Raw genomic sequence first — 14,837 nt, 5'->3', positions numbered from 1 at the left:
CTACGGAGATAGGTGTGGCGCCAGACGCAGCGGTGAGGCAGAAGTGAGAGCCTGAGCACCTACTCTGCTTTCTCCCTGAGGCTACCAGCTCCACAATGCTCAGAGTGAAAGTGGGTTCAACTATAGGCTTAGCTGACATTTTTGTCTGAAACTTACCTTTGTTTCTTCCCCAGTTGTATTTGCTCTTTCATAATAGTGCTGAAGTTGTAGGTTATGCTTTTCTTCTTCTTCTTTCTTCTTTCTTTCTGCTTCTTTTCGTCTTTCTTCAGCTAACCGAATAAGCTCTTCATTTTTTAGCCTTTGCTTTAAAATAAAGAGAAAAACATATATGCTCCACACAAACATCCTATAGTCCATTCAAAAATTTGCTGTCTTATTTGAAATAAAGAGATGCTGAACTGAAGATACAGATGATATAGTGTTCCAAAACAAAGAAGTTGTACGCTTAACAATAAATGTCAGACATCTTTTAGAACATTCTTAGTTAGCCTGAACTATTTTTGGGCTTAAAAAAGTCATCATTTATCTCTTTTCTTAACTTACTCTTTCACATATAATATCCAGTGAATGAATACTGATCTGGTATTTCTAAATATACTCCAAGACCAGTCTCCTATGTAAGTAATACACATCTTTTCAAGTCAAAATAAAAATTTCACTTTCAGGCTAAGTAGAAAAATAGAGTAGGAAAAAAACGGCACCTCCTCCTCCTTCTCCCTTTTCTTTTCCTGTTCCTCTTCATACTCTTGTTGGATTCGTGCCCTCTGTTCTGCGAGCCGTTTTTCTTCTTTTTCTTCTTCAATTCTCAGTCTCTCTCGCTCTGCTTCCTCTCTTTGTTTCTTTTCCTCAATCTAAAGAATCAAACCTAGTTATTTCTTTGTAAACTATTGAAAAGTTAGAATACCACTTAATTTTTCTGAGTATTCTATGAATTCAACATTTGTATCCTCTTTTTGCAGGTTAAATTGAGTTCCTAAATATTTCAGTTTCCTGTATTTTATTCGGGAGGCTACATGATGTGATGTTAAGAGCTATGCATAACATTCCAGCTCCACCTAATACTTACAAACTATGTGTGACCTTAAGAAACTCTCTTGTTCAGTTTTCTCATCTGGTAAAAAGAATTATTAATGTCTGCATCTCAAAAGAGTACTCAAAGAATTGAAGTGAAAAATGTATGCAAAAAACATAAAAGTTCCTCCAAAAACAGAAGGTATGCAGTACATAATTCATAATGACGTTATTCTCTAACTATTGCTACTATATGTCTCCAAGTTCCTTGGCTTCATAAGTATCCTGAAACAACAGTAAAATCAATCTTTTAGCATTCAATCATTCCTTATGCCAGAATCCCTCCCCAGAATGCCCTTTCTTCTTTCCTATCTACTGACAAGTTGTAAGGTGAAAGAGGAGGTTAGCCACAAGGATTCATAATTAAGTTTCATCTTGAATGCCACGTGGGTCATTCAGTACTGAATACTCTGGGGATATTCAAAGGCAGGTCATTCAGGTCCAAGATCTGAAAGGAAGGGAGCCCTAAGAGACAGTCTACGTCCTCCATGAATGAAGCAGGGCAGCAGAGGTGCTGGTACTCACGACACTGCCATCAGGTACCAACAGATTCTAGTTACTCTTAAATATGGATTGATTGTGGCTGCTTATATTTTTACTGTTGTCGTCTGCATTGTGTCTAGTTTCAAGATTGTTATATCTAGTGCTGTCCATCTTTTGAGCTATAAGAACTTTCATCTTCTTACACGTCCCTTGATTTCACATGCTAGAGCTTTTTCCATTCTTCTTTCACACATCACTATTAAATATGCACAATCCTAATATTTAGTACTAAGCAGTGTGCACATAATCACTTCTTCAAGTACAACATACTTAGAGAAAACATCATTTCTGATCTATGCTCGTACAACAAAACCTCACATCGGACACTCAGTTCCCCTTTTTCTTACTCCATGAAAAAAAAACCATCATCACATGGTCAGTTCTGCACAAAGGGTCCCAGTCAATGATCACATACCCAATGCGCCCATGGAAATACCATTCCAACGGAAATGCTACACAGTTCAACAGAAAGGGGAAAGCTATCTGCTGGGTGAGTGGTTTTTAAACTGTATGATACAAAAGTGCTTCAAGGGTCATGCAAATATTTTATTAAATGTATTCTTTTTAAAGCTGTAATTTAAAATGTTATCTTAACATTCACATGTTATTTACCAAATTTTAACCACACGAAGACTTCTGAATTTGACCTAATGATCTACTTATTTATGCAGACATGGAGCGAAGGCCACTCTGCCCATCCTGGTGAACATTTTACAATATTTCTTTTAACACTTAAGTTTGTGGATCCTTCTTGTCTAGCACTATACTATTGATAATAATAATAAACACCATAAATACTAAGAGGCAGCTTCCAGAAGACCTGCAAGCACCATCTGAGAGCAGTCCACCCACAGGCACACTGAGGGCTGACAGGGAGAACTGACAGCTGAACTCCCTCCGAAACTAACACCATCAAAACTTCCCCCATCACTAGTGTTTTTTTCCAGAGGGAAAGACTACTCCTAGAGCACCTAGAAATATTAAGTTCGGAAGCTACATATGAGATACTTAAAGTCAGGGGACTTGGGTTCAAGCACTGGCCTCACCATTTGTTAGCTCTGCCATGACGCTCTAGACTTAGCCCGTTTCAGTTGCGTGTCATAAAATAAAATAATATCTTCCTCAGCGAGTTTTAAGGTTTAATGAAATACTATCTGTAAAAGAATCTTATAAACAATAACAGGCTATACAACTGCAAGATTTTGTTTGTTTATTTACTTCCAGAATTCTACCCTAGACCATGCCAGCACTCACTAAGTACAACAGGAGTTCCTTACATTTGGACTTGCTGTCATTATGGGCCACATCCCACAGGGTCTTTCAAGTTCAACAAGTGACTCATGACCCTCAATCTGCTGCTACCTGACTTCTGTGGCCAATACCCTGCGGGCCTCTTACTTTGGGCATGTCTATTCATTCTGTCAACCCGTAGGAAGGGCTTCCATCCACTTCCACTGTCAGCACTCTAGTAAAATACCCGTTTCCAATGTTAATCCTCCAATAATACATCCTAAATATTGATGCCAGATCAATCATCCCTAACACTGCATCTATTATGTCCCTGCTTTATGTAGGAGTCCACAATAATTAGGATCGGAAAGATGGTATGTTTGAGGAGAATCTCTTTAAGAGGAATTTAAGAGGTTGGTATTGGATACGCAGCCTTAAATGTCAGACTAAGGAATTTGGACAATTCCTGTAGAAAGAAAAAAAGCTACAGCCAGGTGTTTGAGTAAAAAAGAATAATATGTGAAGTCATACCAAAAGACTAATCACAGGATTAATCTGACATGGGATGTAAATGTCGGTGGGAAGGGGAGGGAAGAAGAGAAGAAACTGAGTCCCTCAAAGGCAGGCCTCTTGTCCATCTCAGGCTCCCTGCCTCGAGGTCAGCATGAGGTGGGCACAGTATGGGAGCTCAGCAAGTCCCTGCTTCATAAACACTGGGTGCTCCAGTGTCTGCCCGTGGGCATTTCTATTTGTTTACATACATACATGTGGCAAATAACTGCAAAATGCGATTACATCTCATTTTTATTTATTTACAATCTATACTACTGAATCAAGATATATAAAAACTTTTGGAAAAAAATTATTTTTTACCAACACATAAGTTTCCAGAAAGACTAATTCTATACCTAACAGGTGAACATTTTATTATGTCTTTCAGTTTTAGAAACTTCATCACTCTTGAACAATTAATGATTTAATAAAGTCTAGAAAAAATTAAGTCAACTGACATACCTAGCATGTCTCCTGATTCCTTTTTCAGGTATGTGACATAATCAATTTTAGTACCTATATCCTATATATACGTATATGTGATATTATAGATAATTGCATGGCATTATTCTTTATCCTATGGATAAAAATCTTTCCAAGTTTAGTTTGTTAAAACTCTTAATGAAACTTTGAAACTATGACCAAATAAACATTTCACCTGAAAACGAAGAAAATTCTTGTATAATTCTTGCTGTTTAATCTGAAGTTCAGTTGGAGGCTCACCAAATATATTTCCCCGAGCAAAAGGAGAGCTCTGTGTTTGCATATGACCTTGAAAGAGAAATATTGCAAAAACATACCATTAGCCAATCCTTAGAAAATGTAAGTGTTAAAGAATGAAGTACTAAATTCGTATTTTGAAAAATTGTGCTAAATACAGAAGTTCAAGGTTACAATCAGAAAAGGCTGAAATTAGAATCTGAAGACCAGATGAAAAGTAATGAAAGAAAAATTGTGAAATTAAAATAAAATTAATATTACTAATAAAATAGTTAAAAAGTCATCTATAAATAAATACCTATACCTGAAAGACATCAAGAAAACATAAAAGCTAACACCAAAACAACTCTGATTACAGCAAAGGCTTTAAAGTAAAATTTAAGGAGAGGAAAAAAGTATGTTTAAGTTATGTATGTAAATATCCTTTCCTTAAGAATACTGCTTAGTTATATATTAAAATGTATTATGTATACATATATAAAAGAATTTCTAAAATTGATTGGAAAAAATCAGTAATTCCAAAAATCTTCCCATCCGTGGTTAAAACAATAGTTTAGAAAGTCAGATATAAAAACTTTTTTTTATAAATGAGAACTCTTTCAATCAAAAATTTTTATTTGAAAATTCTGTCAAATAATTAATGGAATAGAAACATGAATAATGAAAGTATTGTCTATTACCTATTAGTATTACACATTCTGGGAAAGGAAAAAAAATATTTCGTAAAAGCAACTTGAAAAATAACTATACCCCAGGAGTCTCTTTGAACGCAGAAAGAAAAAAAAGTCTTTAAATTTAAGTCTCACATAATGTTTTATATAATTTTTTATTTACTGATTCATTCTTTATACCATCAATCTAAAGCATTTACTTATCTCACTCATGTATTTGGTGTAGACCAACTGCTTTGCAGTTTGGCTGCCATTTAGGTCTCTTTGCAGCTGTATTTAAATTTATTAGTGCTTATTTGAATAGGTCAGCAGAAAGCCAAATCAATACATACACATTAAAATCTTATGCTATGGTAGAAAAACTGAGTAGCAAAACAAAATTGAGTGGTATGTTTCACTTTAATGATCATTCAATTTCTAAGCCTTTGGGGCAATTAGAGAAGAGATATTAGAGACAGACAAGTTTTTCTAAAAGTATATAAATTATAAGCTAAAACCACAGGAAAATGCTTGCTCTGTACAAAGAAAATGGAAATGTATCTAGGCATCATAATAAGCCAAAAAATAAATTTAAGCCAAATTAGTGTGGACTTCATAAATATGGTTCTTCAGCCAAGAACCACAAAGTAAAAGGAAAAAAATGAACATTACGAGGGGCCTCAAAAACACACCTAATGCAAACAAGACATTAAACAATAATGAACCTTAAGCACACGTTATAATGTTAAATTTGCAGGTACATTCATGTTCCCTAAGGCCTTTGAAATATTAAATGCTATATATGCATGTGTACATGTACACACGTGTGTGTTTGCACACATACATATATGTGCATACGTACACACACTCATACACATATATGATGGCATAGCAACAAATTAGGTAACTTTGGATAGGTTCTTGTGTTCAGAAAGTCTATTTGAGGTTAATTCTTAGGGAATGAAAGTTAATTTAGGGGATTTCAATTCACACAAAAAAGGAGGAAACATTGGTGGTATACAGAAAGGCTACAGACGACAAATCCTGCTGAGACTATTCAATCATCAAGTTTGTGCTCTTTCTTGGGATGGGGTTATGGAAACTGTTCATGTTTCCTGGATTTTGCTTGGTAAGCAGAACTAAATGCCTAAAAGTGTTATTACTAGGACACAGAAAGTACTAGGCTGAGGCAGAACTAGAAGCAATACTGTGTGTGGAAGAAAAGGGGAGAGAAGAACCTGTAGTACTGAGATCTCAATACAAACCACTAAAAGAAAAAGCAAATGAAGAGAAAAATGATAATCAGAAAGAAGCCAAAATTCTCTCTTAGCAGCACTAATATGAAAAGGTATTTTGTTGCTCCTATTGCACACTGAATTATTACAGACTGAGAGCGGAAGCCAAATCAATAATTTCATCAAAATGGAATTATTATTTTTTTCATCAAAAAAGTTCCAATTTTAGTGTTCCAAAAATCCAAACTGGACCTACTGGGTAAAAGTCTGTTGTGGATCAGAGTAAGAAAGCATTTTCTGGTAACTAGAGATCAAAGAGTGGTCCAGGCTGCCTACGGAAACAAAACAACTCATCTCTTGAAGCGTTCAAAATGGTTACAGGAACAGGCTGATATCAAAGGCTTGCAAGATGCAAGGCTAGGATTCTAATCCCAGTTTCCTATTTAATCTGCCCATTTGGCCAATAAGTCACATGAGTTCAAAAAAAAATTTTAAGTCAGGGCTATTCTAGAACTTCCTAATGTAAAGTTCTTTTCTAGTCTAAAATCGAAACTTCTATGAAAATATAAAAACAGAATTTGCAGTAAATAAACGGTTAATTTTATAGACATCAACTACCTATGATTTTTACATATGTGACATTTTCATATATATTTAATTTAAAAAGATAATGACAATTTTTCCTGGCAAGTCATAAAGAAAGGTATTGAGTAATTTTTAATTTATAGAACATTTAATTGAAGGATGTTGCTTAATAGCAAATCAAATATATTTTTTAAGAAAGGGGGATCAGACAGAGAAAGACAAACAGCATATGATCTCACTTATATGTGGAATCTAAAGAATAAAATGAACAAACTAATCAGAAACAGTCTCAGCGATATAGAGAAAAACTGAGGGTTGCTAGATGGGAGGAGGATAGGGATGAGGGAGAAGGTGAGGCGATTAGAAAGCACAATCAGTAACCACAAGATTGCCATGGGGATACGAGAGACAGTTTGGGGAATGTAATCAATAATGTCGTAAAGATTTGTAGGGGGCCAGATTGGCACTTATTAGAGAGACCAGTTCAGGGACGGTGTAGATGCCTGACCACTGTGCTGTACACCTGAAGCTGAAGCTGAATAATACTGACTGTCAACTAAAATATACATATGTATAGTCACAGGAGGTGGAGTGCAGCATAAGGAATAGAGTCAGTGGAATTGTAACACCTACATACAATATCAGAGGGGTAGTAGGTTGGGGGAGGAAGTTATCACTTTGTGAGGGGTGTAAATGTCTAACTAGTACATTGTTTTGTACACTTGAAACTAATAAAAAAAGGGTGGGGGGAATCTGACCAGAGATCAAATTAAATTTTTAATTATTTTTAATTATTTCATTTATTCATACATTGTGGTTTTACAAGGGAGGGCAAAGGATTACAAAATAAGAAAAAAAGTGAATTTCATCGTACAATTTATCATACCACATCTGATACCTCTCACTAATTCAAACAGTTGTGGGTATAAGAAGCAAACAGTGTAAGTGTGAAAAGACAATTCAATGTTAAGCAATGTCTTCCCACTAGCAAAATTAAAATGTTATCAGCAGCTAAAACATGTATAAGCAAGTTACAAAGCTGAGAAAAAGTTATTAAAAAGCCAACTATATTTCCCTATTCACTTTTTTAAAATACCTATGGAGAAAAGATTTTGTAAATAGCACGAATAACATTACACTTCCTGACTCAGAGTAACCAAATTTTCAAAATTAAAGTAAGACTTTGTCAGAGAAATGAAGAGAAATGTTACTGAACAACTTTAGAAAGGTAAAAGGGAAAAAAGAATGTGATTAAAAACCTGAGTTTTTATTTGCAGAATCTTCTAGGTTCTCAGGATTTGAAGTGGCTAAATTTTGGTCTAGTGACACAACAGCCCCTTTCTCTTCGTGTGTTCTTGCGTCTGGGTTATGGTAGGCATCTATATTTTGTCTGTGCATCCTATTCAAATCAGCTGAGAGGGAAAAATAAGCCATTTATTTCAATAAACACATTACTATAATTAGTATGCTTAATACATTTTCTTAAAGGAGGGAAAATGAGAGAAAAACAATAGGACAGAGCTGGAATAATTCAATGACATACTGGTGCCCTGAAAACAGAAACAAAATTATCAAAACTTAAAATATTTTTTTAAATAACCTTACAAAATAAACTCGAAATCAGTAGAGAACTTAAGAATATACAGATCTTTGACAACCCATAAAAAACCGTATTTATATCTAGGTTACTACAGAGCATGGAATGTCGTTAATACAGAAAATATTGCAACAATTCAAAACCAGTCGTAGTGAAATTTACCCAACATCAGCATTCCTAATGAAAAAAATATAATTATGTGGAGTTTTAAAACATATCCACTAATTCTTTCACAATGTTCCCTTAAAAGATAGAGCTCAATGCCCCTCCCCTTGAGTGTGGGCCAGAGTTCATAACTCATTCTGAATACAGGATTGCAGAGTGATGGTATATGACTTCTCCAAGGTTCCTTCTAAAAGACATTATGGTCTCCACCTTGCTTGATCTACTACACCACTCACTTTGAACAAAGCCAGCTATCATATCACCAGGATACTGAAGGGGCCCCATGAGAGGCCCACGTGACCAGAAACTGAGACCTCCTTCCTCAGCCATGTGAGAACCATATGGGAAATGGACTCTCCAGTCCCAGTCAAGCTTTCAGATGACTATAGCTCATATTCTGACATCTTGGACTCCAACGTCATAAGAGACCCTACGACAGAACCATCCAGCCACATACAAATTACTCACCCGCAGAAGTGCAATAAATGTTTGTTATTTTAAAACATGTTGGGGTAATTTGTTACACAATGACACCACATATACAAAAATCTGAGCATGTAGGACTGGGTCAAACAACCAGTCATCTTAAAAACAGACCTGAATGACTGAAGAACACAAAAGGTTTAACAAATAAAAAGTAGTTCTCCACAAACAACTTGCATAGTGTGGCAGCAGTAAAGCAAACAAATCTGGATATAAGAAGCATTTATCAGGGAGCCTGTTATGTTCAAGGACGTACTGACCATGAATCACGATGAGAATACCGGACAGAACATGGCAAGTAACATGTGAATGTTACCAAAAAGAATGAGAGTTCAGAATCAGGAAATTTCACATCTTGTTGCAACCCTTAGGACAAGGTGGACTTAGACACTGGATAGGAGATTCAACAGGTGAAAATGGGTGGGAAAGTATAAAAAAGAAACAGAACAATGTGCACAACACACCTCCAACGGGGTAAAACATGAAGAGTGTTCTGGCACCATCAAAGTAGTCCTGCTTGACAAGAGCACAAAATACACATAATAGAGCAATGAGAAATAAGATAGGAAAATGCAAATTGGGGCCTATTCTGGAATATTCTACAGCACAAGCTGATGAGTCTCAATTCTGTTCTGCAGATGGTAGTGGAGACCGTTTGGTAGTATTTTCTATCACCAGAGCGCAGTACATCAAGCTCACTGCTTCCAGACAATACCCACAGCTGCAGCTCTGTTACCAAGCTAGTGAGTGCTTAGAGAATGCAAGCTCATTTTGCTATTCACCTACACAAACCATAAATTAAGACACAAATAACCTACACATAAGCAAACACAATGATAAGCTTCAAAATCAGTAACATGTTACAATTTACTATTGTTATTACATATGGTCCTCTCAATTAGAATAGTCAATATATTTATATAAAAGGAAAATTAATTTCAGCAGAGTACACAATTATTATTTAAGATTTAAGACTATCAGATTCAACAATCAAAATAAATCCATATTCAGTTATATTAGAAAAAATGATTTGTCAAAAAAAAAAATTGGTCACTCCTTGTCTATCTTTCCATGGGTAGGCCAGTAGCAGGTTTAAATTCAGCTAAAACAATGAAAAGAAAAAAGCCACTTTGGTCAAGAACATAATTTGCCAACTGCAAAGATGTCACTAAAAAGGGGCCTTTATTTCAAATGTAAGTCATCATATTTAACATAAAATTGCTAGCATTACAAGAATTCTACAATAAACAGAATAACAAAAGAAAATGTCACAGATTCACGAGTGGGAAAAATAATTCCACTCCTTGAACCAAACTAAATTGTATGATACCTACAGGTAAACAAAACATAAATAGTACTTAATTTTTCTCATTCCTTATTTTATAGTCTTTATTTTTTAATAAACTTAAATGAATACTTCGAAATTAAAATTAACTTTACAAATTAGTTGCTCTTTGTACTCTGGTAGAAAATACTGAAACATGTTAAAGAAAATGACTAAGATACGTTAACTATTACTATAGGTCCAGTATTATTCAGAAATTCATAGCTGACATACTAATGCTTTCATAATGAGTCAATTCAGAAGGTTAAAGAAAATTTCCAACTCTGGCACTACTACTAACACATATTTCAAAATTAACCTAATTTAAAATAGATATACTTACTCATAGAGATCACAGTCTTTAAGGAAAATAAAAACTATAACTGGTGGTCCATAAAATAAATCTCACAAACTTAAAAACACTGTAATAACATAGTATAGTCTATGAACAAAACTATACACTCGAAGTGAATAAAAGCAAACTATCTGGAAAATGGCCAAATATTTGGAAATTTTAAAAACTCTTCTAAATAATCAGTGGTTCAAAGAAAAATTAGAAAATTGAATTGAATGAAAATGAAAACACAACATACTGAAATTTATGAATACAATTAAAATAGTACTCAGAAGGAAATTTAAATACATTTAAGTTTGTACATACATTTATTAGGGGAAAAAAAGATCTCAAATCATAACCTAAGCTTCTACACTAAAAAATTAGAAAAAGAGGGGTGACGGGCGGCTCAGTTGGTTAGAGAGCGGGCTCTGGGCAACAGGGTTGCCGGTTCGACTCACACATGGGCCAGTGAACTGCGCCCTCCACAACTAGAATGAAGCCAATGACCTGCTACTGAGTTCCCAGGCGGCCGGATGGCTCAGTAGGTTGGAGCGCGTGCTCTCAACCACAAGGTTGCCGGTTCCACTCCTGCAAGGGATGGTGGGCTGCAACCCTTCGTTCCCCATCGTTCAACTAAGATTGAACGATGGCAATTGGACTTGGATTGAGCTGCGCCCTCCACAACTAAGACTGAAAGAACAACAACTTGACTCGGAGCTCATGGGTTCTGAGAAAAACACACTGTTCCCCAATGACATCCTGGAAATACACACTGTGTCCCAATAAAGTCCTGTTCCCCTTCCACAATAAAATCTTTTTAAAAAAAATTAAATTAGAAAAGGAGAAAATTAAGCACAAAGCAAACTAGGGAAGAAAATAATAAAGAGCTAAAATCAATAAATTGGGAAGAGAAGAACAAAAGAGAAAATAATCCGTGAAAACAAAAACTGGTTCTATGAAAAGACCAATAAAATAAATAGATCTCCAGCCAAGAGTATTTTTTTTAAAAAAAGGAAAAATATAAAATTGCAAATATCAGGAGTGAAAAAGTCATCACTGTAGATCCTACAGACATTAAAAAAAATAATGAAATATTAACTTTATGCCAATAAATTCAGAAAGCTAGATGCAACAGGTAAATTCTTTGATTCAAACTACACAAGAATAAATAAACTCGATATCTCTTTATCTGCTAACGAAATGGAATTCATAGTTTAAAACATTCCCTAAGAAAACTCCCAGCCCAGATGGCTTCACTCATGAACTCGACCAATAGAAAACTTCCCAATTCAGAGTGTGAGGCCAGCATTATCCTGATACCAAAACCAAACAATATTGTAAAGAAAGAAAAACAGACAAATATCCCTTATGATCCCAGATGCAAAAATGTCTAACAAGATATGAGCAAATCAAATTATGTAACACATAAAAAAAGACAATACAGTATAAATAAGGTTTATGCCAGATGAAAAATTGGTTTGACATTCAAAAAAAAAATCAATGTAATCCACCACACAGCAACAGATTAAAAAAAAAAGACAAGATTACCATTAGAAAAGATGTAGAAAAGCACTTGACAAAATTCAACATACACTCATGATGAAAACTTTGAGCAGGAAAAGGGAAAACGTCCTAGACCTGATGAAGAATAAAAGCTACAAAAACCTACAGCTAACCTTACACTAAATGGTGAAAGACTGAAAATGATTTCTACCTAAAATCAGGGACAAGGCAAGGATTTCTGCTCTCATGATTTTTAAACATTGTACAAGAGTTCCTAACTAGTACAAAAGGCAAGTATAATAAGTAAAAAGCATTCAGATTGAAAAGAAATAAAACTGCCTGCAAATAACATAATTATCTACATCAAAAAAAAAATCCCAAAGCTATACAAAAAAACTACTAAAACTAATGAGTGAGTTCAGCATGGACAATATGCAAACATCAACTATGCTTCTAAAAATCAGCAATGAACAAATTTATATTGGTATTTTTTTCAATGTGTCATTCAAAATCGCATCAAAACACATGAAATAAATGCTTAGGGGTGCAATTAATGAAATATGTTACAAGATCTGAAAACTACAAAGTATTGCTAAGAGAGGTTAACTAATAGTAATGAGTGGAGAGATATTCCACATTCATGGATCAAGACGCCATACTGTTAAGATGCTAGCTGTCCCAAAACAGATCTATAAAGTCGATGCTATCCCAATGAAAATCCCACACTACTTTTTGTTGAGGGTGAGATGCTGATAGTAGAATTTGTATGAAAATACAAAGGAAATCAAGCTGACAAAACAATCTTGAAAAAGAAAAACAAAGTTGGAAGACTCCACTTCTCAGTCTCAAAACTTGCCACAAAGCTACAGTAATCAAAAGAGTGTGACATGGGTGGGTATAAGGACAGACATTAGGATCAATGAAACAGAACAGGGAATCCAGAAATAATTTTATGGTCCATTGATTTTCACCAACGGTACCAAGGCAATTCAGTGTGGAAAATGTTCTAAAATTGTAGCACAACTCTGTGAATATACTAAGAACTACTGAACTGTACACTTTAAATGGGTGAGTTGGATTGTACGGGAATGAGATCTAAGAACTACTGAACTGTGCACTTTAAATGGCTGAGTTGTACGGTATGGGAATTAAGATCTCAATAAAGCTATTTATTATATATATAAAAACAAAGACAGAAAGATAGAGAAACTGTCAGACTGGAAGAGACTAAAAAGAGGCATGACGAGGGAATGCAATATAGCATCCTGGACTAGAACCTGTATCAGTTATTTATAAGGGCATCTGAGGGGAAACTGATGAAATCCAATTCAAGCCTATAATTTAATTAATAGTATTGTACTAATTTTAATTTTTAGTTTTGATCACTGTGCCAAGATTATGTAAGATGTTAACATGAAGGGAAACTGGGTGAAGAGTACTCTCTATAATATCTTTACAGCTCTTCTGTAATTCTTAAATTATTTCAAAATAAAGCCTTTTAAGAAAACACAAAGAGATTATCACTACGTATGTAATAAACGGGTAAAATTTTAAAGATGGACAATTTCAAGTGCTGATGGAAATTCAGAGCAACTGGAAATCTCGTGCTTCGCTGGTGGGGACGCAAAATGGCACAACCTTTGGAAAAAGGTCTGGCAATTTCTTACAAAGTTAAACAGACACTTAACTACACATCCCAGCAATTCCCAGAATCTTATACGAGGTCTGAACCATGGAACAGGGAGGAACGTGCTATTCCTCCACATCTAAGCCAGACCCCAACAAAATTCTCCACTTGTTCTCCCACCCCTGGGCCCTGTCTGCACCACCAGAAGTGAAGGAGTGACACGATGCAAGAGGCCTGGATTCCTGAGTCACTTCTTGGAGGAGAAAAAACCCAAACTGCATCAGGATGTGACACGTGGGACAAGTAAAGGAATACTGCCTTACGCCTCAGCCTCTGAGAACTGGGGGTTGTTTGTTACAGCACTTTTTGTTAAACACCTGGACTAATACATGTACTTTAAAAGGAAATCCATAAGTGGAAAACCAGTGTTTTTTAATATGTATTCAAATAAATATTTAACCTTTAAATGTCTATTTATACATCACCTAAAATCTCATCTATAGAGTAAGAATCTTCAAAACGTTGAGGAAAGTATTTATGAGGTGAAGCTAGGAAAGGAAAAGAGTTATCTTATTATTTTAAGTGGGCTTCAATGTATCTTTTATAAAAAGTCATTTTTAATAAAGAATCAAAGACACATAAACAACTCTAATAACTCAATATTAAAAAAATCTTCTGAATGTACCACGCAACTATCCTTACAATAATGAACATGAAATCTACATTTTTACCCACTTTAATGGGATTCTACGATTCACTTCTCATTTCAAATTTAACAATTTTCAAAAACCCATTATCTTTGCTTTACTTTCATTCTCAACTAAAAGCTAATTGTAGAGGATTCTAATATACATAACAAGCTGTATGAAGTTTCTTTTTTCAAAGTGCTTCTTGTATGATTTCTAGATCAAGTATTTTTGAGAGCACATAATTAAAAGATAAATCAATGCAATTCTGCAACCTGCCAGAAAATTTCTGAGACCCAGTCTTTATTTTTCAAAGGAGTCCTTGCATTGAGCAGGCATATGATATATATGAATTAAACACAACATCCCACATCACACTATTCCAGATCACTTATTTTAAAGCTATCTGACTGGTTTAAAAAGAAAACCACAAAGCTTGTAGTAAGAGTTTTGCTATTTTTACCAGGAAAATTTTTTAAATTCCAGTAGTGTGGGTAAAAATTTGCCAACTAACATGAGCTTTTCTCTG

General features: G+C 34.8%; 1 protein-coding gene across 5 annotated transcripts in view; it reads right to left on the bottom strand.

Moving 5' to 3' along the window:
- The window catches only part of CSPP1 (centrosome and spindle pole associated protein 1), a 103,525-nt gene that overhangs the window by 28,879 nt on the left and 59,809 nt on the right, over positions 1-14,837 (bottom strand). For 4 of the 5 annotated variants that reach the window (XR_013994697.1, XM_081069783.1, XM_081069786.1 and 1 more), the window contains 4 exons: positions 7,846-7,998; positions 4,055-4,167; positions 702-851; positions 157-303 (listed from right to left, as the gene is read on the bottom strand). Coding sequence is in view for 4 of the 5 variants with exons in the window: in XM_081069783.1 (XP_080925909.1) it covers positions 157-303; positions 702-851; positions 4,055-4,167; positions 7,846-7,998 (563 nt within the window). In the remaining variant the exon portion in view is untranslated. The remainder of the gene's footprint in view (positions 1-156; positions 304-701; positions 852-4,054; positions 4,168-7,845; positions 7,999-14,837) is intronic. The other variant, XM_081069785.1, reaches the window with a different exon arrangement.

Source organism: Rhinolophus hipposideros, assembly GCF_964194185.1.
Source record: "Rhinolophus hipposideros genome assembly, chromosome: 13".
NCBI classification, from domain to species: domain Eukaryota; kingdom Metazoa; phylum Chordata; class Mammalia; order Chiroptera; family Rhinolophidae; genus Rhinolophus; species Rhinolophus hipposideros.
This window is presented reverse-complemented; position numbering and strand designations above follow the sequence as displayed.